Here is a 26930-nt window from a genome sequence, read left to right as displayed (position 1 = left end):
CAAATACAAGGGTTAAATAATGTGAAAGCTTTAGCAGGAAAAACTTGCTTTCTAGGAGCTGTTCATGCAGAACCTGTTTTAAAAGCATTTAATTTTAAAATTGAACTTTAGCGACGTATTTTTTAATGCTGCGTCAGGCGAAAGACGCTGTAAAAAAAGTGTAACAGTCAAACATGTCGGTCTAGGGCAAGTTTACATATAAAAGTAATGGAAAAGCAGAGCAGTGGAATGCAAAAACGCATTCTGTGTAGTTTGTTTATGATTGAGCTTGACAACATGAAATCAAAATGGACCCTTATTCACTTTCTTAATAAATGTCTCTGGTCTTATTGTGGATATCATAATCTCTCATCAACCTATAATAACTTTCTCAGTTTTGTCTGGTTGAAACGTATTAGGCTACAGCAAAAACATGACACTGTTATTTCTCTCTAACACCAGATGAACACTTTTAATTGGTTTTTCCTGTGATTGAACATCAGAGCATCTGAAGGAAACAATGTCAATATTAACGTCTCATTCATATCCCTCCGCAATGTCTTGTCTCATTCTGCTTTTGATCTTCTTATTCAGTCATCTTCCTCTCTTCCCTCCTCTCCCTCACTTTAACTGCCGGTTGTGCTTGTTTCCCATAAAATACCCTGTGGAGCACCCACACAGAAGTTCACACACACACCATATGATGGCCAACTCTCTGACTAACATCCCCCTGACCTCATCCCTGATGACTAGACATTAGGGGTGTGGGTAAAGAAACAGCGAGTGAAAGAAAGTCTTCTGTATTTGGTTAAGACTTCTTCCTTTCCAAAGAATTACTTGGATGGGGTCATTTGTTCACCTCAAAGACACTAAGAAAGAAACCCAAGTCATTATGAAACAGTTTGCGCGCGTGTGTGTGTGTGTGTGTGTGTGCGTCCGGTCAGAAGGAGAGTTTGTGAGTCAGCAGACAAAGAGGATCTGTGTGATTGAGAAATACAGAGAGAATGAGGGTGTTTTACCTTGACGTGACTCTGCGCTCCCAGGTTGTATATTTCTGTGGGTTTGACTTCATTGATAATCTTCACCAAGCAAGTGCTGTCAGTCAAGTCCCCATAGTGCAACTTCATGTCTATGATGGACGGAATCAAATATTATTTCACATAAAGCAATCTGATATAGCTTTACCGCCAGGGGAAGTTTTAGAAAGAGTTTTATCCTCCACATCTGCTCAAGTTAAAAGATTGTCACCTTAGCGAAGCCTACCAGACCCAACACAAAGAGATCATAACCATAACCATGTCTAAAATGTTTATACAATTATTTGCTGAAAAATATATAGAGTCGCCTACTGGAAAGAAATAAACAGTCTGTATCTGGATTTTCGATTTTAAATTTCATTCTTTTTAATTCTGATTTCTTTTTCCCTTTCAAAACCAGATACAGACAATAGATCTATTTGGATGGCAATTGTTTTACATAGGGACTAGTCAGTGACTTTATTACCATTTGAGTCGTACATGTCAATGTTCTTCTCCCACCATCCAGGAGAAAATTCTGCATTTCTGCAATACTGCATTTTGACTTCAAAGGACACTAGTATTGTCAGGCATTTTTTGTAAACCGCCATAATTTCGGGGAGTGAATTGTGTCTGTTGTCACTCCCACTCTTGTTTGTTCAGAATGGGATTAAGAACTTAAAAGAACAGGGACAACCATATTTAGCTGCATTGTGTAAGACCAACCCAAAAGAAATAATTACCATCCAAATAGTTCATAAGAACATTTAGACTGAAATCATGAAGGACAATACATACATACAAAATAAAGTAAAAAATACTGAATGAACAACTTACAACACTTAGAGGATCCAATACCTAGTGATATTTTACACAGGTTAGAAGACATTTAAAAACAAAATAAACATGATTTTTATTATAGCCAGGAAGTGAAACTCACTTCCTTCTGTGTGCGTTTGAGGGTTATGATAGAGGTGTTCAATCCGGCCCGTGTTAAAAGAGCTGGACCTGCGGAGGATACCATGAACCTGTCCAAAACACCAACAAGTTAATCTCATCTAAGTGTACATGATTTGAAATAAACTGTATAGACATCACCGTTCAAAAGTTTGAGGTCATTAAAAAAAGAAATGAATACTTTTACTCAACAAGGACAAATTCAATTACAGTTTTTCTCGATTGCTTAAACACATTTCTTGAAACTATGCCTCGTATTCTCAAAATTGTAGACACAAATCCATAACGTCTCACCCAATTCCCCAAACATCCTATTTTCAGGTCAAAATGAAGCTCTACACTCAAAACCATTCACTCTTGCTGAAAAACCAAACTTTGCCCTCAGACAGGACATACAAGCCCTCAAAATCACACACACTACGACATAGTCTAACACACTGGTGCAATAAATTCAAAACACATTTCCAAAACTGGTCAGTTATGTCGCTTGTGGTTCCCCCCCTCACAAACCTTTTCACATGATGAACACAAAAGACACAACCAGTGGATACATTGGCACATTTTTATTCATTCATGTACTACACATTACAATACACACACACACACAAAAAAAATTATATATTTTTTTACTCTCTCCTCTAATTTTTTTTCTATTTACTTACAGTAAGATGTGTGTGACCATCATATGACAGTAAAAGAGCACACACAAACCTTATTCTAATATGGAATAGTATTGGAATGGTAAAGAGTGTTGGTCGTGACAGGAGGGCCTCCACTCAAGGAGACAATATGATGAACACTTCTAAGAATGTTTCATGTATGGTTGAAATACCATAATTTGCCTAGAAAGATAACATTCTGGGAGTCAAGACTATAAAGGAGAAAGGATGCCCTCCCTTCACTGTCACTGCAGCCACTCTGTGTGACTGTACGACTACTGGCCTTTTCTTGCAAGAAAATAAACCTCATCAAAGACTATTGGAAATGTTTGTCTCTTATTCAGTGATAGAATTTTGTTTGCCACCACACCTCCCTGAAGGTTCTCGAGGCGACGGTAAAGCGACTCAAATTTGGCCTTACTCGTAGCCCAGCCTCCCTCATAGTCATACCATTGACAAAGACATGGGCAACTAGAGTGGCTTGAATTTCATCTGAGACTGCTTGTCTTCTTGCCCTTCCTCCTCCTCCTCGATCTCTTCCTTCATGTCTTTCTGGATCCATTGTTCCAAAACTCAATAATCTGATTTGGGCCCTTTTATCTATCTATTGAAGGATCTGATTGATGTGTGTTAAATTTTGACTCTTAGTGTTTCCACCTGGATAATTGTGTGCTAACTGAGCTGAAGCTGTGCTGACTTGAGTGAACAATATTGAATGCTAGTGCTTTCTAAATGACAACATGGTCTAGGCAATGAGAAATGAAGGGATTTGTGTGTAGAGTTTTGCAGTAACAGTTCAACAAATCTGACTCATGTGTCAAAACAGGGAATAGTGTTTATAGTTTAGTGAAATGGGTGTGCTTTTTGATAAATGGCATTATGGTTTTGAAATTTTAGTTCAAAAGCCTGGTTATAGTGTTTAAGCAATCGAGAAAAACTGTAATCAAAAGTGATAATGTTACAAAAGATTGCTATTTCAAATAAATGTGAACTTTTTATATATCCAAGTATTCTGAAAAAACTTTCGGACTTCTTCCAAAAACTTTTTTTTTTTTAAATGTTACCGTAGTAACATTTCACAAATACACAGTAGTGTATTTCTTTATTTGTAAACACTGTTTAATGAGCAAAAAATATGAAATTAAATGAGATGCAACCTATTTAAATCTTATTTTTGATTATTAACAGGCAGTGAGACAGATTTGCATCAGATCAATGTGGGAATGATTTCTGACGAGTTTGTGAGATGTCTTTAAGGGTTACATTGGCTTACCCACCTCATAACCTTTAGCCAGCAGAAACTCAGCCAGGTAGGATCCATCCTGAAACCACACAGAGGGAGAATTATTTTGGGTTTTGAGAAACACACGCATTTACGGCAAGCATTACCCAAGAGAGTATGCAACACAATGACCATTTCTTTCTGAATTTCATGAGCCAGACCACAGCGAATACACGCCTACATTATACAAACACACATTTTCGCACACGTACATGCTCGTGTCGAGGCTCACCCATATGTCGTTCCAAAAGCTATATGACTTTCTGTCTGAAACAACTGTTCCTGTCCCACTGGATATTATGGACAAATAGACATTTTTCAAAATATCTTATTTTGTGTTCCAAAGAAGAAAGAAAATCATACAGGTCTGGATCAACATGGGGGTGCGTAAATGATGACAGAGCTGTCATTATTGGATTAAGTATCCATTTAACGGCAAAAAACTCGAGCTCCATACATAGTCGGCAAAGAATGCAGTTGGCAAGACGGCTAACAAATAAGTAAGGAGTGTCTATGCGAGCTACATCACACACACTGTAAGCCAGTGTAATACAAGCTTACTGAATCATCGGTGTGCATCACACACACACACACACAGTATTAATCAAGCAAACAAGGCCATCATGTCAGTCAGTACAAGTCTGACAGCTCAGTCTAAGCCGCTGAATCCACCTGACTGTCAAAAAGTGACACGGCCGTACCCTAAAGACATGTTTTAACCTAAAACATAAGCAACTTTCGAGGCCTGCTGAGTCTCTTTCATTCTTATTCTCGTCTCCTTCTCGTTCTCCCTTTTTCCCCTCTCATACTTCCCGACCGCACATTCTAGAACTTTGGAACATTCCGCCCCGGCCATGGCATTCCGCCCCCTACTTCCTGCTGGGGTGATATAGGCAGAGTCCCAAAGACCTTTGGGAAAAAAAAAAAGAGAAGCTCTAACAGCCATGTGTGTGCCTGTAATGTAAGTATATATGTCCGCAGAGGAAAAGATGTGCTTAAAGATGCATTTCCGTTTCCTTTTCACACCGTTCAATGGGCATTTACATACATAACATTCAATGTCTGACCACCTGAGGCTCTCTGTGCATGTGTGTGTGTGTGTGTGTGACACAAGCAGTGCCAACTGCAGCGCGGACTCATAACCCTGATAAAAAGCAGCTTATCGTCACACTGAGACTGTTGGGAAACGTTGCCTGTTTCCCGCAGATTACGTTCATAGACAGGAAACCTAGACGGACACGACATTCCAACCAGTCTGTGCATACGCACACACAGGCCTACCTTGTAACCCACCATCCCGGGTTACTTATGTCTGAATTATAAACTTAAAATCATTTTTTAATCTCTTGTTTTGAGTCAAACCACATGTACGAAACGTCTCAGAAATGCTGGCTAATTTGGAAAAACTTTCCATTGCAATCACCCAACATAAAGATAAATCTATAGCCATTTAGACCTCTGCATTAGACACAGGCTAATTGTTCGTGGCAAACTGTGGATGCATTTGTGCTGAGAAAACCAAAATGGCAAAGGAAAGAATGAAAGCTAATCAAATAAGCCCACTTAACTTGCCCAACCAAACCAGTCCAAGTGTCAGTCTCTCTGTCCGTGACGTATCATCTGTGATTGTGCACGTACTGCGTGTTGATTTGCATGTGTGAAAAAAGGTCCCGTACGTTTGCCCGTGACCGCAGTAAAAGAGTATTTCTCTCTTTACCACATCAAAGCATAATTCCAAACAAATGGATCCGTGTTCCCTTGTGAACCACAAGTGGGCGCAACAATTTTAACATAATTAAGTGCGTACATCAAAAAGACACAAAATTGAAGTTTTCACTATTCATTTCGGTTATGGAAACTGCGTTTGAAAGTGCGTCCAGTGAGGGTTGTCTGCTTTGTTTCTAAGAACATCAATAATAATAATAACTATCTAAAGTCGGTGCTTTAGTACCGTTGCTTAAGTCATCGAGCTTTTAGCTGATTGGTCCGTTTTCTAGTGTAGGCCTATACAACGTAAACTAGCAAAAAACATTTCCAAACATGTTATGCTAAATGTTACTGTATATAAAAAACAACAACAATATTCTAACTGGGCCAGATTTACAATGTAATATGTAATGCAGTCTAATTTTTGTTTAGAAAAACAGATTCAAGACATGTGAGAACTAAACACTATCAATAGTATTTTCTCCAAACTGCATCGGACAGAATGCATCAGCAAAGAACACGCAGATACGCTTCAGTGTGAATGATTTCTGTCATTCGACCGCCCTCTGCTGTTGCATTCTGTCCGATGCAGTTTGGAGAAAATACAGGAAGTATTTTCTCTGTATCGCCCTGCCCGAGTTGACGCTTTTATTATAATGAGACGAACCAGGAACTTCCTGCTTCAGTATGTTAATGTTAAACACCACGTACTGCAAACATTCAAGTTATGCGAGATTTTCCTGACCAAATGCACCCAAGCGAACGTTAAAAGCTGGTCTTTCCTGTTAATCAAAAGAGCTCAATTACAATGAACATGACGTCATGTATGACACGCAGACGGCACACAATGAAATAAATTAATGTATTTTTTATTTAAATCTCTCTCTCTCTCTCTCTCTCTCTCTCTCTCTCTCTCTCTCTCTCTCTCTCTCTCTCTCTCTCTCTCTCTCTCTCTCTCTCTCTCTCTCTCTCTCTCTCTCTCTCTCTCTCTCTCTCTCTCTCTCTCTCCTCTCTCTCTCTCTCTCTCTCTCTCTCTCTCTCTCTCTCTCTCTCTCTCTCTCTCTCTCTCTCTCTCTCTCTCTCTCTCTCTCTCTCTCTCTCTCTCTCTCTCTATATATATATATACAGTACCAGTCAAAAGTTTGGAAACATTACTATTTTAATGTTTTTGAAAGAAGTCTCTTATGCTCATCAAGCTGCAGTTAAAAAAAAACAAAAAAAACAGTAATATTATGAAATATTATTACAATTTAAAATAATGGTTCTCTTTTTTAATATACTTTAAAATGTAATTTATTTTTGTGATGCAAAGCTGAATTTTCATCAGCAAGTACTCCAGTCTTTGGTGTCTTATGATCCTTCAGAAATCATTCTAATATGCTGATTTATGATCAATGTTGGAAACAGTTGTGCTGCTTAATATTTTTTTTATAACCTGAGATACTTTTTTCAGGATTATTTGATGAATAAAAAAGTTAAAAAGAACTGTATTTATTTAGAATAGAAATCTTTTGTAACAATATACACTACCGTTCAAAAGTTTGGGAACAATAACTTTTTTTTTTTTAAGAAATTAGTACTTTAATTCAACAAGGATGCGTTAAATTGATATAAAAGGTGATGGTAACGATTTATATTGTTAGAAATGTTTTTATTTTGAATAAATGCTGTTTTTATGAATAAATGCTGTTAACGTTTTACTCATCAATGAATGGAAAGTACCCCATGCCAATCTCTAGGTATGGTGAAGGCTATGTGATGATGTGGGGCTATTTTAATTCCAAAGGCCAAGGGAAAGGGCCAAGGTTTTAATTGTCGAGTTCACGCGAGTGATCATAGGTAACTAAACCTATGCGCGTGAACTCGACAATCGATTACTATGGACTTCGACCGAAAACAGGATGTAAATACAGGTATGAGCGCTGGCTGAAATAACATCATTTTTATTCATATCTTTCACATCTACTGCAGTCAGATTCACCCGTGTTCACTCTGAAGGAATCACTCAAATGGCTGGGCACTTGTAATGACACATCAAGGATGTTAAGAGGCTAAAAGCAGGTTTAAAACTTGCCCCATTGAAGTCAACAGGGTGCAAATTTTAAAAAGAGGATAACACGGTGTAGGCAACATCGATTTTTGTCGTTGTTCTCTGTATTGACAGCACTCCAAATTTACAAAAAAACGGAGTTCTCCTTTAAGCAAGTTATTCTGCATTAGTCTCCTGTACATCAAAGCATTACATTACTTTTAACAGTGAAGTAGCTCACCAATACCAGCAGCTAAAAAGGCTCCTCAGACAATGCCAACGGAACTGTCACCATCACAACAACTGACAAATGAAGGCGAGGCAGATTCAAGCTTTCTCAGAAGAATATAGAAACCCCTTGTGTTTGCACAATAACAATGTGAGACTTCTAATGAAGTTTCATGGGAGAGGCTCTGCACACATCATCTGATACCGGCATTTTACACTCATTTAATATTTACAAAAGCTAACATTTCCTCATATTTCTGTTTTTAATTTGAGTAGAGAATGTTTGTAATCATGGGTGTAGCCTTTACTAAAAAATAAAAAATAAATGAGCGACACTTGCCTTGTTAAATCTTCATATGGTTTATACAGTCACAGAAACTTTTATGTGTTGTATTTCTTCTCAGTTTTGGAAATATACTGTTAAATATCATTCCCAAACATTTACAAATATACTATTTTCAACCGAAATTATAGTTAGCCTATGCCCTTTTGTCTACTTCCTATTCTGAACGGTTTCAACTGTCTTCAATCAGCAATCTGGAAAACGACAGCTTGCTACCTGCTAATATCTTCAGTGAACCTTTAGGTATCAAATATGTGTTACAGAGTTCTCTCGTTACATATTTCATTGTGTATAATGAAACATTGCGCTCATTTCATAATGAAAAGGCGCATAGGTGGGGATAGATGAGCAACAGCCGGCAACTATGGGCCTCACATAAGACTCTCCTTTTTGTACACGACAGCTGTAAACGTTGCTTACCGTATGCAAATTGTCAAAACAAACATTTTCATTCCAGCCACATACAAGTGTGTTTTCTGTGCGAACACACTACTCACACTATTTATTCTACAAAAAATGCCATAGAATAGTGCACAAGTACATTCAGGTAACAGTGAAAAGGGCAGAGCTCTAACACATGTATAGTAATAGCTTTTAATAAAAATGTGATGTTCATCTTCGTAGTAATGACACATCATCAACTATTAATCTTCAGTTATGCAATAAGAATGTTGTGCAAGAGGCTGGCAGTAGTGCAAGTTAGGCTAGCTGTCAGTTTTTGTCTTCATTCAGTGAGTCAGGAAATGACCACGTGTGATCATGAAACTATTAATTATAATAATACAATATTAATAATAATAATAATAATACAATAATGAATGTGTTATATACATATATATATATATATTATATATGTCCATATAAAAGTATTAAAGGTCTACAAATATTATGGTATTTTAGCGAAAATTATGGTTACCATGGTAAACAAAAACCGTAAGGAGATCTAGCCTTGCAGTCAGTATGTGTTTAGGATAAAACTGTTTAATATTAGTCTGTCACCGTTTACTCACCCTAATGGCAGGACTGTTACTGTTCTCTCTATTTTTTTCTCTGATGAACTGAATGATGACTGAGGATGTCATTCAGCCTGACATGATATCTCATTTTGTTTTCCACCGAACAATTAAAGTCATACGCGTTTGGAACAGCATAAGGATGAGTAAATACGACAGATTTGAATTTTTAGGTGAACTATCCGTATATACCATCGCGTCGCATAAGTAGAGACGAGCCTTCACATTACCTGACCGGTTATGCCTGTAATGATGGCCACTTTCCTCTTCGTCTTGCTGCCTCCGTTCACATCACCACTGGCCGACGCTGCTGGACACTGAGCCATTGTCTGGAGCTGATTTCGGTTCGGACTGAGTCTGTGGGGTTTGGTTTCACTTTGCGAGATCTTTTATAACGTACTGATACAAACCTGCATACATCCGAAACTCCAGCACTCCTTGAGAGGCACATCAGGAACCTGCACTCAGCAGCCAATCACAGACCAGAGCGCCAGTGACGTACGCACCACAGAACAAAGAGGAGACAAATCTTAGGCTTAGGGCGTACATGTATCACAGCGTCCTCTAAAGGACTCGATGTTCAGGAGGAACAACTTTTTACTTAATCTCTTCATTATAATTATTATAAGAATAACAACACGATAATAAATATTATAGATATAGATATATTATTATAAACAAATAAATAGATTTTTTCCTAGGCCTAAATCACTGATGTAAAAAATAGCCTAAGCATTAATTTTTTATTATTGTACTTCAAAACAGTCAGAATTGCAATATATACAAATCGGAAGAAGGAAAAAAAAGAAAGAGAGAGAGAGAGAAAAAAACAGACAGCCAGGGGGGTGGAGGCTAAACATTATATAAAAATATCAAAGGATTCACAAACAGAAATAGCTTTAATTGCTTTCTTATTGTGGGAATGAAAGATCGTCTTGATATATAATTGCATTTCTTTTTCAAGAACCAAAAACAAAGGTTGAGTTTTATTGTACTTACATTTATGTATATGGAATTTAGCAAAAATTAAAATTAAATTTATAATATAATACTCTTTTCTTTTATTTGAGAGAATATTATTAAAACCAAATATAACGTTGTCTAAACACAAAGAAAAAGTGGGGTCAATGTTGTCAATTATAAATCTAGACAAATCCTTCCAAAATTTTCTTACATGAGTTCATGCACAGTTCATATCAATATCCTTTTTAAATTTAACAAGAAAATGATTTACTGGGTAGTACCTGTGTAAGATTTTGAAACTATTTCCTTTATTTTATTTTACCAATAAATATTTGTTTGGTAAGGACCAGATGGCCTTCCATAACAAACCTTCAACTAATCTATTCCAGTAAACAATACAGTTTGGCCTAGTGACAATGTCTTTTTGAAATAATGAACGAATAGTTTTATTAATATTTACAACTCCGGGGGCAAAACTAATTTTTCCAATTTCAGTATCAAATAAATTAGCGAAAGAAAGGGGCGCAATACTGGTTTGGTTATTACCTCTAAATAATGCCAAGACCCCTGTGGGAATTGCATCCATGACAATAGAAAACTCCCTGGGCGTCACTGGAATTTTATGGAAATCTAGAAACTCAGAATAAGTTAGCAGCAAACCTTCTTGATTTTGCTGGTCTTCCAGTCTGGTCAGTCTGGAATTAGTGCACACACACACATCAACAGTGAGTAGTGATATATTTAGTTTAATTTAGATAATATTTAAAGTTCTAAGGCACATACACCACATAAGGCACTTACAATAATATACAAGAACTAATATACTAAATAAAATTAATATAGTATTGAAATGTTTTAATTTTTCCTGATAGTTTATGCCTTCCTTAATCCAGTCCTCAAATATACAGAAAGAGAAATCAAACATAAATAACAATAAATAAATCTTTTCTCACTTATGATTAAAAATGAAACTTTCTCAAAAACATCAAAAAGTGATACTTGGGTTTTTCATCTTTCACTCATAATGCTAGTGTTATCTAAAAACATTACTTTGTTAGCTATCAGCTGACGTACAGTAAAGTATGTCCCATTCACTATACTGTGAAAGCTTTTCAAGTAAACATCAGACAGGGTGATCAAAGCAAAACATTGTCTTCATATGTAGAACCACACACAAAACATTGGTAGGTAGTGTTCTGTTTTTTTTTCATTTGCCTTCATGGAAGGTGAGATGTTTACTACAAAGAGAGGGAGTGAGCCAGTCTTGGATCCAGTGTCCCAGTCTCAAATTTCAAGCTTAAAAAAAACAATACAATAAAGTCAGCAGCTTGAGGCATTAGCTAAGCATTTAAAGCTCATGGGATTCTGAACAATTCGTTTTGTACAATACATTTGCCCTAGAGGAAACCCTCTAAATGATATTATAGAATAAAATGTGGGGCATGGCTATTTGTATCAGATAACAGTAGGTACAAGCACACAGAAAAACTCCAAACTTTGTCACTTAGACCTCCTGAAAGGCAGAAAATCAGAAAAGACATAACATTTAATTTGCAGGATTACATTAAGGTATCTAGGCTTTCAAGTGTAAAATACAGTACGGTAGTTCCTGTGCGAATTTCAGTCAAAACAAAACTCCAATGCCCTCACAAATATCACGTGATTGAAATGTTACCATAAACCTGTGACATACAGAATATTACCATGATAAGACTCAGTATATTTGTGCATATAGAGTATGGATGAAGATTTCTATTTTGCACTTTTAGCCATAAACATCCTTCTTCCAGTCCTGTCCTATTATAAAGTGCACATGCGAGACCAAATCACTGTAGTATTAACTATCTGTAGTATTTTTTTAATAAGACAACAGCTAAAAGACAGTTAAAACCCACATAAACCAAGACTGGAGCACAGGGCCAGTTTGTCATGCAGCCATAAATGGTTACCATTTTACAAATGATGAAATATTTTTGTAACTCAAGAAGAGAGCAGTATTTTTAATGTGTTGAATGCTGTTTTAGTTTGAGGTTGAGGTAAGCAGGTAACATTCATGTACAGTACAGTATGTGACTGTAATATTAAACAGATGTTGTGTAGTTGTTCAGGTACAACAGTATTGGTCCAGTTTGTCACCACGGCACAAGGAGAGCCAATGATCACTTCTGCAAAAAACATGAAAATTAATGTTATCCCCAAGAAAAGTTAATCATATTAGACAGTCAATGACACACAAAGTGCAATCAACTGAGTTTTATCATTTATTGTTATCGGCTTAATTGTTCAAGTCACAATGAAAGGGAAGTAGAAACAGATCTTTTTTTCCATATTGTGACATGCATCAATGTGTAATGGATTATTGAAAAGAAATGTAGGACTTGGTTTCATCCATCGGTTGTTGACTGGATTTTAAGATGCGTTGTGCTCAAAAGTTGATGCAGATAAATGTGGGTTTGCAAAGGTGAGTTTAAGCAGACTAAATGATTGTAAAATTCTTGCACCAGAAGTCATTTTTAGACATTTTGATTAAACATTACAAGGTCAAATCATTTTTTAAATGTTTTACTAAATGGATGCACAGATGAACTGTTCTCAATAAGATCTATATAATGCATTTAGAAAACAGATGGAGTGAATTTTTTATTTCACGTCGACTTAATGGTTTGCGTGCATCTCTTACCTGTTTAGCCCTCTGGAGGAGGGGCATGTGAAGAGTGACACTTGTTTTTCTGTGAGAGAAACACATTCATTAATTATCTTAATTTGCATTAATTCACTAATGCTCTAATTTAGCCAAGGCTGTTATTAACCTGATGGTGAAGACGGAAGTGAAGCGCTCTGTCTGAAAGCCATGGGTGTTTCAGGGACTGGGATGCACTCATTCTCCAACTGCATGAAAAAAGAAATATGCATACTGGTAATTGGTATAAAAGTCTGATTTTTTTGTCAGATTAAGCCAATTTCTGGGGACACACAAACCTTTTGCTCTTCACAAGCAGGCGTGTGATAAAGTCTTTGGCCTCCTCGGAGATGTCGGCAAACTCGGCCTCTTCAAAACTCCACTGACATGCCAGGATATTATTTAGCGTCTCATTATCATCTTCACCCAGGAACGGAGACAAGCCACTGAGCCTAGAAACACAAACATAAGTACGTTTTCACAAAACTTCCTCCTTTTGTATAATTATGATTGTTCATTGATGTCTATGGTACAGACTCACAGCATGTAAGTGATGACACCTAAACTCCACATATCGGTTGGGAATGAGACAAATTCATAGTTGATGACTTCAGGAGCCAGGAACTCAGGAGTACCAAAGTTCACCCTCAACTTTTCCCTGGGTTTATATCTGAAAGGAAGATGAAGAACAAATCGGTGTGAGAAAAACAGTAGATTCATGAAGATACAAATTAAGAGACACAGACACAGATACAAATACTTACCTCCTTGCAAGCCCGAAATCGATTATCTTGACCTTGTTTGTTTCTCGACTGATACAGAGAATGTTTTCAGGCTATTGGAACAGTAAAATGTATTCAGACTTCTTGTTGTTCTTATGCAGCTGTTTTAATTACATATTATTTAAAATAATGTATTTGGTACCTTTAGGTCAAGGTGTAATATGTACATCTTGTGCATATACTGAAGCCCTTCACTGATTTGCCTGATGAACAGCACTGTGTCCAACTCGGTCAGCTTATAGTTCTCATCTATGATCCGGTCGAACAGCTCTCCACCGTCAACACTAGGCGGTACACAAGGCACACAATACATGTTAGCAGCACATTCTGTGATTCAAGTCAAAGTGCATTCTGTGATTCACATTCAAGTGAAATCTCGCTAGGAGAAAGAAAGCATGAATGAGATTTAGTTAGTGAGAGAGAGACAGAGATGTATGTGTGTTTGTGGATGTAACTTACTACTCCATCACTAGAATGATTTCATGTCGAGATTCAAAGGCAGCGTAGAGCTGGATCAGATTGGCGTGATTCAACTGGTTCATCACTTCAATCTCACACTTTACTACCTCCTGACAACACAAACATGTCAAATCTGTGATTCGTTGCTACACAGTTATAAGCACTCTTGTTCATGGACCAGTGTTGTTAACTGTTGTTAACTAAATCTAAAATTATTAAAAATTATTTCTGTTAATTGAAATAATGCTGAAATAACATCAAATATAAATATTAGATGAAAATTTCAAATTTTGGAAACATGAAATTAGAAATCTTGCCTTGGCAACTAACTAAAATAAAGCAACATTAAAAAAAAAATATATATATATATATATATATATATATAAAAGCACAAAACAAATACTCTAAAAGTAAATGACTGACTCCACCAGCACACAGTGTCATTATATCACCAAGTGGTCCATAAGTTGATTGGCTGATTAAAACTAAAACTTAACTGAGAAATCAGAACCACCACCTTAGTCATAGTACTGATGTCTTAAAATGCACACAGGCATTTACCTTCTCTTTCTGACTCCTGGCTTTGATGATCTTGGCTGCTAATATGAGACCAGAAGATTTTTCTTCACATTTGTGCACCATCCCAAAGCGTCCTCTATTCCAAATTAAAATAAGACAATACAATAAAAAATTAAAAACACATATTAAATTCACAAACACACCCCATTTAAAGTCTAAATTCCCACATTTTTTGTAAGGCCACAGAGGATATTCCCTAAATCTCCTTTCTCTAGCTATTCACTTTCACCAAGGTCTAAAAATATGTTGCAACTGTTAGGCGGATGACAGAAAGTCTGGACTGAGAAACTACTCCTCGAGGAAACAAAGGACTCTCCTGAGAATTAACATTTGAACACTCTCTTGCATCCGAGACGCACAACACTGAGCAGTTCATGCCTCACCCTTACAATCTCCTCATCACCCATTTCTTCACTCCTCATGCTGGGATAACCTGAAATTCACCCACAAATCTATATGGTTTAATGTGAACAATTATCATACAACGCTATTCATGTTTGGTATCATTTGAAATGTCTCGGTGGCTCAGCGACTGGTACATCAGTCTCATCCCCACAGAGGTAAACCAAAAAGCTAATAAAGGTTTTAAGAGATATCTTCCTTACAGAGGAGGGTGGGTCTTTCATGCTAATGCCATCCAGTCCTCAAAAGGTGTAAACTCTGGAGACCGTGATTGATGCAAATTCCCATTGTTAGCACATGTTTCCATGTGAAAGAGGTTTCTGTCCTGTTACAGGTTTCAGCCTGTAATACTGAATGTCATAAACTTTCACATGTCTTTTCATCTTTCGTTAAAAAGCTGGCACGAGGACCTCAAAGCGACACAGATTTCCTAATGAACGGGTAAAATATAAAGTAAAGAGTTAAATTGAATAATCAAATGTGTAGCTAAACTATTATATAAATGACCAATAACCAATTGGCATTCCAACCAATATTCGACGTTGTGATAAAAAGGAGTCAGATAAAAGTTTAATTGGAACTAAATTACTTTGCCACGCAGAAACCTTCACCCGCTTATGGGAAACTGTCGTTGGACCAATTGGGCAGGCCTTACAACGTCTCTCTCTCTTAAAGTTTTTCTTTCCAACACACACACACACACACACACACACCTGTCATTTTCATCCCCTTGTGTATCACGTGTCCTGTAAGCTCTTAGAATGGAATCTTATGCCATGGGTTTAATATCGCAGGCATCCTAATATGATGTAAGATTAATATCTTCTGTAACTCACCCCCCGAGAACTTCCTCTTTATTGATAGTGTAGTAGCTGGTAATCTGGTGGGTTTTGGTTGTCACAAGACGGTGCTCAAATGGTGCAGGTGGGGGAGGGGAAGAATCTGTGGAAAAGATTAGAATGTAACTAGAAAAGGGAAATATATCTACATTATTCTCAGACCTACACCAATGTTCTTACCAATGACATATTCGTCAATTTCTGACTCTGCATCTTTCCTCTCCTCTTCTGTCCCCGCCTCCGGTCTCTCTGGTCCCGCCTCTGCAGCTTCAAGTCCTGCCTCCTCTTCCTCCTTTAATTCCTTATCCTCTTCCTCTGACGCCTCCTCCACTCTGCTTTTTTTAAGGTCATCTGTCAGAGTCTCGTCAGCAACATGCCTCTTAGTGCTGAAAGTTATTTCCAGATTCTCTTCACAGCTACACGAGTGTAATATATGTATAAATTAAAAGATAATATAAATTAAAAGAGAGGTATCAAATATAAAATACATCTTATTTTAGTATATCACAATACTTCAAAATATATTTCTTTACATAAATTAATTGTAATGAAGTTTTAAAATTTTAAATGGAATATGTTTATTTTGGAATATCTGATTTTTTTTTTTTTTACTGACACTATGCTTCAAAAGTTTGGGGTCAGTAAGATTTTTATTATTCAGCAAAGGACATTTATAAAGTTACAAAAGTTTTTTTTATTTCAAATAAATGCTGTTCTTTTGAACTTTCTATTCATCAAAGAATCTTGAAAAATATTAAGCCGTTTTCAACATTGATAATAATAAGAAATGTTTCTTGAGCAGCAAATCAGCATATTAGAATGATTTCTGCATGTGACATTGAAGACTGAGTTATGGCTGCTAAAAATTATGCGCTGCTGTCACATTAATAATTTTGACAATATATTAAAGTAGCAAACAATTACTTTAAATTGTAATAACATTTCACAATGTTACTGTTTTTACTGTATTTTTGATCAAATAAATGTAGCCTTGCCAAGCATTAAACAAATCTTAACCCCAAGCTTTTGAATGGGTGTATGTATGCATGATTTACACTGATCAATGTAATTTTATTTATTCTAAGCACATTATTTGTTTTGTAATATTACTATTTTTTTGCAGGGTTTAATACTTCTGAATACTTATTTAAAAGTAATTTACTGAACAAAATATTGAGGATGTACTTGTCTGGTGTGCTTTCATCAGTCTGGTCATATGAATTTGGAGCAGCTAGTTGCCTCTCCTCTGATAACCATAATGCCTCCTCTTTCTTTGACCTCTCCTCTTCCTCTTTTTTATCCTCTTCTTTTATCGGCAATAATTCAGCAACGATTTCTTGCTCTCTTGCCTCGCCTTCCACTGCGGCCTCATCCTTTCTATCATTATAGCTGTCTTCTTTTTGCTCCAGGTGTGCAACTGTTCCAGCTGCTGTCTCTGTTGTGCATTGATAAAGCTGATTGTTCTGTTGATTGAGCTTTTGCACTTCTTCAAAACCAGCCTGCACTAAGTCTGGGAAAAAAAAGGAATGGAATAATGGAAGAAAATAGTGACCCAAAATAGCACAGAGTCTTAAACATTTCTTCATTTTTATGTCAAACATTTCTTTGTTTTAAATCTGACAAAATTTCAGGTTCAAATTAGATTTTGAATTATAGATTGTCAATGTGATTTCTAGTTTTTAAACCCCACTGTGTGTTTTTTTTTTTGTCTCACCTGATGCTTCCAGTGGTTTCTTTCTCTTCTGGGTTTTTAGTCCCTTTGGGCACACTTTAGATTTCTCCTTCCCATCCTTTTCTCTAAACTAGAGAGAGAAAGAAACAACAGGAGAGAAAGAGAGAAGAGTGACTTTACACAAGTTTAAGTCTATGGTCACAAGATTATCATCTATTAACACACCTTTATATAAAAGCACCTGCTTTCAAGCTATTCAGTGACATGTATTTTCACTCGAATGCTCTGAGCTGCTAACGTGCAATGAACCTGATATTTCTGATCACACACAATCATCTGCTATGAGTGTCCTTGAGCTGGTACTGCGAATCACTCATCATGTCATCAGTCAATCTGTTTTATAAACGGCTCAAGCAAATGACAAGGACAATGAAACTGACAACTCATGCTCTAGAAAATCCCCTGAAACCAAACTCATCTGGAAAATAAATACAGAACATTTAATATATATGCATCCAACTTAACATTTACGTCACATAAAAGATGACAAACTACACACAACATGAAAAGCAAATGTGTAAAATACTCAAGTCAAATATACGGAGAAAAAATAAAAATATTTCTTCTCTTGTACACTTTAAAAAAAGTTGCTACCTTAAATTTTTAAGTACAATCAACTTGAATGCTTAAGTCATTTCAACTTAAATTACGTTAAACTGACTTAAAAATGTCTTGTATAACTTACAAAAGCATTTGAGTTAAAGTAATGTAAAAACATGTGTTGTCATAACTTATTGATCACGTGCAGGCCTCCCCCTGTGAAGGCCTCCTTCTCTTCCCTTTACCTCTGTACAGATTAAATGTTGTCGGGATAATTCCGGTTCACGTGGCTACGCGGAAGCGTTAAAAATTCTGTATTATAAATTTTAAGGCCAGACAAGTAGTTTGTTGAGGGTTGGTTTGTAAAGAAGGACTACAAGTCTGCGCACATATATATATTCAGATGCGCATACCACAGTATAGGATTAAAGGACTCAGCCGACATCGACGCGCTAGAGTATAAATATTATAGGAAACTAACGTTGACTGTAGACGAGACCCAGGTGCGAAATAGAGAAAAATCTATCACACGTGTTGGTGGCCCCTAAGTTAATAACTAATGATCATTGTGACGGAAGTGAATCAATCAAAACTAACTTTAGCTGGACAATAACTTTATTCTAGAGCTGCTGTAAAGCCAAAAAAATCTCTGTTACTTTAATTTCCTATTATCACTGTAAAGCTGCTTTGAAACAATCTATATTGTTAAAAGCGCTATATAAATGAAGGTGACTCGACGTAATTTTTAGTGTACAAAAGTCTTTTATGCAAGACCCTCTTTTTTGTTTTTTTGTTAACAAAATTTTGTTTTTGTGGCTTATTCAATTTAGTTCAACTTGGCATTACAATTAGAGTATTGCCAAATAATTTTAAGGTTAAGTGTGTATAAAATATTAATTCTTCCACTGTAGTTTATGAGTGTTTTCCACAGTACTTCAGGAATATGTACCTAGATGAGTGCTTTTAAACATTTTAAACACTAAATTGGTGCATAAAACATTTAAACTCACCCTGCTGCTGGATTTTGAGTGTGTGTTTTTCAAGAGATCAGCCAATCTCGAGTGTTTCAACACTTCAGCAATGAAACTGACAACCTGTTGAATGCTGCTAACCAGTCGCTCCAAAGCATCAAGTCGCTGATCCTGTTGTTCCTCCTTCTCTCGAACAGTTTCTATGACGGCACGCATGTCACACAACATCTGCTCAACGCTCCGTCCACGGGTAGCTGCTCCTTGATCTTGACCGATGGCATCCAATTGTCTTAAAGACGCTTCCTGCAAGGCGAGGAGTTTGTCCATCTTATCACTCAGATCATTGACTTGTCCTTCAATATGTACAAGAGCAGAAGATGAGGAGGATTTTGATGAAGGCTGATCAGAAAGTGGTGAAGATAGACGTTTGTTTGAAGTAGAAAGCAAAGCTCTTCTCGTTGTGGCTCTTCCGCATCGTTTCTGAGCATGAAGTGGTTTGGGGTCATAAACCCGAGCAAGAGACTTCACAAGATTAGAACTCATAATGAAACGCTTTAACACAACAGGTTTAAAACAAATAGAAGTTTAACTTGATCTCTTCACGTCTTCTAATGCTTTCCAACCTACAGATCATTGGTTCCCCATTCTCTCTTGTTATCCATCTGTCTGGTGTCTCTAGCTTCTAAAACCGATGCTTTTTATAGAGATCAGCATGCTTCTGCCTATTGGCCGGTGTGCGAGTGGTCAGTGTTATCATCTGGAGGAGGGTCTGCTGTGTACGATTAGAGTGTGAACCCTAGAGCCAGGTGTGAAGACACTGAAACCAGAGTGGGTGCGAGAATAGAGCCTGATGGACTCAATGAGTGACGTATCAACACCACTGACAGAACCTTTAAATGAAGAGACTGTTAAACCAGTAGATTTCCCTTGATTGACTGACAATCACCACCTCCGATAAAGGTCTGTGTCCATATGTTCCTTACGTAACCCTGATTCATTTGTTCCAGGCTAGAGAACACAATGAGCCGAGTGAAAGTGTTTGATTGAACAAGAGCAGGTGTGCACGGCTGAGTCTACTGAAGAACTGGGACAGAATAGCTGCCGAGACACTGAAATGGCTCTGAGCTCAATTTTCAACGTGGTGCCACTGTTTTTTTGTTCGGAGAAGCTCTATAAAGATATTGAATTTAAACTACTATGCATGAGAAAAATGCTAATAAGAATACAATATGATACAGTACCTTACAGACAGTCTTTTAAAAGGAAAGAAAATGTGTTGACAGAAATTCACAGACATGTTTGCCACAATGTTAGTTTCTACAGTCGTGCAATATCAGGGAATTTTAAAACTGCGATTTGATTTCCAGTGACGTAAAAAGTCATTACATACTTCATTAGTTATTTATTTGTTCTAGTATAAATAAATGATGTATTACTTTTTTATGTACTTTTTGAATTATGTTCAGCTCAAATTATTTAACAGACAAGGAATTACTCCTTGCAAGTGTAATATTTATAAAATGTTTTTAGCCTTTATTCAGAAATCATCAAAAACTGGGAAAGTCATGGAAATTTCTACAATGAATATAAATATTTCTATAGTTACATTCAGCTCAAAATATTTCATTGGCTATAAATGATTCTTCGCAAATGTAATATCTGAAAAAATATTTTTTAAATCCCATAGATTCCTGAAAAGTTGTGGAAGTTCATGGAAAAACAATCTGAGGAGTGTGTGGTAATAAAGCTTAACGTGAATTTAAACATGAATTTTTCTTTTAAATCATTCCACCACCCCTCCAGCTCACATAACCTATGCAAAACCTTTTCCGCAATCTTCCCTATCTTTCAAACTGTCAGCAGTGAACTGGCCTAGTTTCTAAGCTTTTCACAACACCTTCCTATAGCAATAGAAGAATCTGACATTCATTCTTTATAGTCACCCGTTGGAATATGAATTTAATAAAGAATCAGCTAAATTCCCAGATTCACACAAGTAAGAGAATGACAGTAAGCGGAGACAATCCTCAAACACACACAAACAGGTGCTACAGTATACTTTTACCATACACAGATAGATATAGTCCCGCTAAATGGCCTTTTCACACGCTACACTGAAACCTGATAGCTTAAAAAAACAGCCACGCGGAGGGACCGATAACATTTAATACAATAATCTTATTTTAGCCTGGATCGTTATGCGTCACACTGTGTGTGATAGGCCACCTCATTACAAGCAAGCAGTTGATTGCTTGGAGCAGTAATGGTTTGTTTACTGATTGGCTGATGTATTAATAGCCGCTGAACATTCAGTAATCTTGGGAGGATTGGTGGCACCTTTGGAATGGGAACTTGATAATGTGAAGTGAGCTCCACCATTCTGACAACAAGAGCTTATAAAAAGAGACTAAGTGCTCACATTCCTTTGTGTGTTGGGGTGTTTTTGTATACGTACATGTCTGACTGTGTGTATTTGTGATTTAATTACAGATTACAAAACCATCTAGACTCGATGCGTCATTTATGAATGTTTATATCGGAATGCGTTTTGCTATAGAGATGCATTTCAATTTTGCATAAAACACAAGGGTTCAGTCAACAAGGACAGAGAGATGGTCACTTACTCGTGACCTTTATCCAGTGGCTCTCTAAAGGAACGAAAGCTTTTCCAAAAATATAAAAGTCAAAGGTTTGAGTTTTTTTAAAGTATATGTTCAATAAGGTTGCATTTCTTTGATTAAAAATACAGTAAAACATTAATATTGTGAAATGTTATAACAATTTAAAATAACTGTTTTCCATTTGAATATATTTAAAATGTAATTTATTCCTGTAATGGCAAAGCTGAATTTTCAGCATCATTACTCCAGTCTTCCGAAATTAAAAAGAACAACATTTATTTGAAAAATAAATATTTCTTAACAGTATGTCTTTACTGTCACTTTTGATCAATTTAATGCATCCTTGCTGAATAAAAATATTATTTATTTATATTTTATTTAGTAATTTAATTTAAATCTTCCTTACCCAAAACTTTTGAATGGTAATGTATCACAGTGTTTGCTGCTCAATATTTTTGTGGAAACTGTGTTCAACATTGATAATAATAAGAAACCAAATCAACATATCAGAATGATTTCTGAAGGATCATGTGACACACATGAATTCAGCTTTACCACCACAGGAATAAATTATATTTTCAAATGTTCTATTTAAATTCTAATTATATTATACAATATTACTGTTTTTACAGTATTTTTGATCAAATAAATCCAGCCTTGGTATGGTGAGCATAGAAGACTTCTTTAAATATATATATATATATATATATATATATATATATATATATATATATATTAAATTTTAATTATTCCAAACTTTTGACCAGCAGTGTATAGCACTCATGTTGGAAAGAGGCTGATAAATAAACATAGAAAGTTAACAAGATGGAATAGAATGTAATAGCATTGCATGTGTTACATAATGGTGGAATATGATATGACGGCCCTGAAGAGATGATCACAAGATGGGCACAGAGCTAGGGATTATATAGCATGTAGAATATGTGTAGAATGACAAACAGAGGACACACAGAGAGACATAATTTGTACTTCAGCAGCTGCAGACTGATTGTATAAACTCTCTGACAGTCACAGCAGATGTCACATAACTTCAGTTCTGCAAAAATGGTGTTAAGACATCAGAGAAACACATTCAGATCTTTAAAAACAAATTAAAGCACCCTGACAAATTTGTAATCAAACTTTTGAGGTTAATGAAAAGAAAACACTGTTGAATATATATAACTGATTTTTATTTTATTTTATTATATTTCAACTCAAGTGTATGTTAAAAACAAAACAAAATACTATAAACTCCTTCAGGTTTAATAATATTATTAGCAAAATGTTTATTGTATGTATATTTTTGTCAGTAAATTGTAAATAAAAATAAATAAATATTTGATTCAGTTACATTTCTTATAGATTTTAAATCTTAAATTTCGAAGTTTTTGACAGTTGATCTGATCCACCACAAGGGGGCAGAGACTATATAACATACTGTATGCCAGAAATCTACTTTGTGGGAACTTAATAAAAACATCAAGGATGCATATTAAATGTCAATTCATGGTTAAAAAAAAAAAAAAAAAAAATTAACTTAATATCAGCAACAGTGTTTTTCTGTCCTTGTGAGACAAGCCTGCCCAAGAAAAAAACAGTCTGAAGGTGATGACAGCCCATAAAGTCAGACTGCTGCTGAATACCTCTTTAACTACCTGAAGAGACTGAGTGTCAATCACCTCTTTAATGCCTCAAAACTAATCCCCTTATAAATGTGTTAGATGTGTCATGATGGCTCAAGCATGTGGACATGTGTGCACTGGCCAGAGAATGTGCACGGTACACCAACACTGCACACCATTATACAAACTGTAAGCAGAAAGGTTTAAAACTGATTTGTGTGTGCATTATGTGCACATGTATGTATCCACAAGAGTGTGTTACTAGGTCTCATTGTCAATGTATGCATATATATAGAAGAGCATGCACAGGAGGCTATTTCAGGGTGGGAGGTAACAAAATGCCCCCATCCCCTGAGGGATTCCATCCTCGCTCTCCTCCCTCCCTTTCCCTTCAAACCTGCCATCCCAGGAAGGTCACTGAGTAGTACCCCCCTCCCCGTGTTCTCTCAGTATATGTGCTTGGCACTGCCTGATTGTGTGCACTGTGAGGGAGTCCCAGGGAAACACTGATGAACTCACTTCAGGTGATGACAACTATCTATTAAAGGGATAGTTCACCCAAAAATGAAAAGTGAGTAAATGATGACAGAATTTTCATTTTTGGGTGAACTATCCCTTTACCAGACCATCCAACACCCCCTCCTGACTCCATTTCATGACTAATTTTCTTCAATTCTGCCACAAAATAGGATTATAATATTAAGAATGTAAAATGTGTACCTTGAAATGCAATGTAAGTCGCTTTGGATAAAAGTGTCTGCCAAATGCATAAATGTAAATGTAGAATGCACTGCATCTAAATATCCTTACAGATAGGCCTACTAAGATTTTTATTTTTAGAAGCAAAACTGCTTAAATATTAAGTTTTATAATGTTTTAGTTATATTCACTTATTTGTCAGTTGGCAATAGGTTAATTTTCTAAAGTGTTAAAGGCACGTTCACACCATGAGCGGGAACTAAAGCTTGCGCTGCAGTTTTGTCATCTGCTGTCAATGTTTTTATTACTCATCAGCAGGAAAAAAAAAACGTTCTGAATGTGATTTGTGCCGTTATCGTTATAATTATGTGGACTCCACTATTCTTTTATATTTAGAATGATTTTTAGAACTATATCTTTATCGTTATCTTTATAATTATCGTCATTGGTGTGAATGAGCCTTAATGCTTAAAAAAAATGCCAGTGGGCTAAGAAAACTCAGTTTTTCTCAGAATACTGAAGCCTGATTGGTTCACATCTGTGCACCTGCACAGACAAATGGCTTATAAGCCCGCCAAAACGGACGGGGCCCACTGCCTATTTAAATCGCACTCAAAGTCATTTTGAGTCAGATTTTTTCTCCTTCAGCGTGAAGATCATCTCCTCGCTGACTCCAAAGATGACAACACAGAAGCCTCTCTACTCGCCGTCGAAGCAAGCCTCTGCAGCGGCCCAATGGCGGCTCGCAGCTGACTTTCCGGCGAAAGGACAAAAGAGCAAATTTTCTTTCTAAAAGAGCAGTGACGTTTGATGCAAAACGCTCACAGAGTGCATCATTTGCCTGGGACGCGCCCATGGCGTGGCTGCACTCGCACTGGAGAACAAGAACGGCACTGACGGCACTGCAACTGAGATGGTAGCACTGCTCCCTCAGGTCATCAGCCGAATTAGGGATGACAGAAGCTCAGTTTTACTCATGGCACCACTCTGGCAGAACCAGCCGTGGTTCCCGGGTATAGTTCAGCTGCTGTCAGCAGCACCATGGCCAATCCCACTAAGGAAGGACCTGCTAAGGAAGGACACGACCAGGTGGTCGGATTTCTGAAGGCTGAATCCGCCTTGCCCCAACAAGGTCTCTTCCTGGGACCTGTCCATTGTCACTGAGGGCGCTCCGGGGCCCTCCGTTAGAGCCGCTCACGACAGCCGACCTTCTGCCTCTCTTGCTAAAGACCACCCTTCTTCTGGCTCTGGCATCGGTCAAGCGAAATGATGACCTGCTTGCTCTTTCAGTGGATGCTTCCTACTTCGAGTGCCAAAAGACAGCAAAGTTGTCCTTAAAACAAGACAGGGCTATGTGCCCATGGTGCTTTCCACGCCCTTTAAGGCACAAGTCATTTCACTCTCTGCTCTCCCTTCCAAGGTGTACATCGAGCGTTGTACAGAGCAGCTGTTCGTATGCTTCAGAGGCCGCTCTAAAGGGCTGCCAGTCATGAAGCAGAGACTGTCTCACTGGATAGTGGACGTGATAGCACTAGCTTACCAGTCATTGGACTTGCAGTGCCCTATTGGAGTTAGGGCCCATTCCACCGGGGGAATGGCCTCCTCTTGGGCTTGGTCTAGTGGAATCTCTATAGCAGATATCTGTGCGGTGGCCGGCTGGTCCTTGCCGCCCACCTTTGCCAGGTTCTATGACCTCGAGGTCCCTGCCCATAAGGCACAGATCCTTTCTGCCTAATCGGCCGCCACCTTCAGGGGTTTCTTTAGGAGGCATCATACCCACAGGCTTAAGTACCAAACCCAAGCCTGCCATTTTGGAGACATCCTAGGTCCTTGATTCTAGTAGTCTGCCTGGGGCCCTTGTCATCAAGTGCCCCCAGGCTGCAACCTGGCAAGACAGCTTCCGTTTTGTGCTAGTAGCAGAGCATTTTGCAGTCCGTTCCTCATATGTGTCAAAACATTGACGCAATGCAAGTGAACCGTATCAAAAGGGAATGCTCTGGTTACATAATGTCACCTCGGTTCCCTGAGTTAACGGGAACGAGCATTGCGTAGCTTGCCGTGCTACTGAGCATTTGCGCGAGTCGACACTAGTACTAGTCTAAAAATTCTGTCTCAAAATGGCTTTTAGCATGACTTAAATAGGCAGTTGGCCCCACCCGTTTTAGCGGGCTGAAAAGCCATTTGTCTGTGCAAGTGCAGAGACGTGAACCAATCAGACTTCAATATTCAGAGAAAAACTGAGTTTTCCCCCCATGTGCCAAAACATCCATGCAATGCTCATTCCCGTTATCTCAGGGAACCAAGGTAATGTTAGTAACCAGAGCATTTTGTGTCATTTTAAAGAAAATCTTAGTTTAAAGTTTTATGTTGAATGAATGCAATAACATTATAAAAGTGCTAAAAACCTTAAAAATAAGAAATTTGTGCAGAACTGTATGAGCAACTGTATGAGCAAATTTAAGATTTATGTATTTTGAATTACATATAAAATAACCATCCATTTGGATTACCCAGTTAAAACATAAATTAATAAACGTAATGTGATGAATATTTGTCATTCATCCATATAAAACAGGCAAGAAACAGGTAAGATATCTGCTTTAAAAAAAAACATGGAATATTCTACTTGTTTCATTTACAGTATGTGTGTTTATTTTATGTTAAAACTGTGTAATCCAAATGGATGGAAATTTTATATGCGATTCAAATACACAAATCTTAAATTTACTCCTAAATACTTTTTGAGTGCAAGATGCCGACATATTTCTCAATATTTATATGGCCACATGCTGCCACCTGACACTCAACTAACAAGTTTGCAGTCT

General features: G+C 37.1%; 2 protein-coding genes across 6 annotated transcripts in view; both read right to left on the bottom strand.

Moving 5' to 3' along the window:
• gmds (GDP-mannose 4,6-dehydratase) overlaps positions 1-9702 on the bottom strand; it is a 67362-nt gene extending 57660 nt beyond the window's left edge. Inside the window, exons 1-5 of one of the 2 annotated variants that reach the window (XM_084091434.1) lie at positions 9444-9702; positions 3889-3933; positions 1936-2023; positions 1833-1853; positions 999-1108 (exon numbers count right to left, since the gene is read on the bottom strand). In XM_084091434.1, the coding sequence (XP_083947560.1) occupies positions 999-1108; positions 1833-1853; positions 1936-2023; positions 3889-3933; positions 9444-9539 (360 nt within the window). In that variant the 5' untranslated portion in view covers positions 9540-9702. The remainder of the gene's footprint in view (positions 1-998; positions 1109-1832; positions 1854-1935; positions 2024-3888; positions 3934-9443) is intronic. The other variant, XM_084091435.1, reaches the window with a different exon arrangement.
• A 1195-nt stretch (positions 9703-10897) lies between these two features.
• The window catches only part of mylk4b (myosin light chain kinase family, member 4b), a 32865-nt gene continuing 16832 nt past the window's right edge, over positions 10898-26930 (bottom strand). For 2 of the 4 annotated variants that reach the window (XM_084091433.1, XM_084091432.1), the window contains 13 exons: positions 17632-17719; positions 17103-17427; positions 16098-16333; positions 15915-16020; positions 14659-14752; positions 14098-14207; positions 13781-13922; positions 13621-13691; positions 13398-13526; positions 13156-13308; positions 12987-13065; positions 12857-12905; positions 10898-12341 (listed from right to left, as the gene is read on the bottom strand). In XM_084091433.1, the coding sequence (XP_083947559.1) occupies positions 12861-12905; positions 12987-13065; positions 13156-13308; positions 13398-13526; positions 13621-13691; positions 13781-13922; positions 14098-14207; positions 14659-14752; positions 15915-16020; positions 16098-16333; positions 17103-17427; positions 17632-17719 (1578 nt within the window). In that variant the 3' untranslated portion in view covers positions 10898-12341; positions 12857-12860. Of the gene's footprint in view, positions 12342-12856; positions 12906-12986; positions 13066-13155; positions 13309-13397; positions 13527-13620; positions 13692-13780; positions 13923-14097; positions 14208-14658; positions 14753-15914; positions 16021-16097; positions 16334-17102; positions 17428-17631; positions 17720-19199; positions 19952-26930 lie in introns of those variants that run through there. The other 2 variants (XM_084091431.1, XM_084091430.1) reach the window with 2 other exon arrangements.

The sequence above is a fragment of the Abramis brama genome, assembly GCF_963993115.1.
Source record: "Abramis brama genome assembly, chromosome: 18".
In the NCBI taxonomy this organism is placed as follows: domain Eukaryota; kingdom Metazoa; phylum Chordata; class Actinopteri; order Cypriniformes; family Leuciscidae; genus Abramis; species Abramis brama.
Note: the sequence above shows the minus strand (reverse complement) of the source record. Positions and strands in the feature narration are given on the sequence as shown.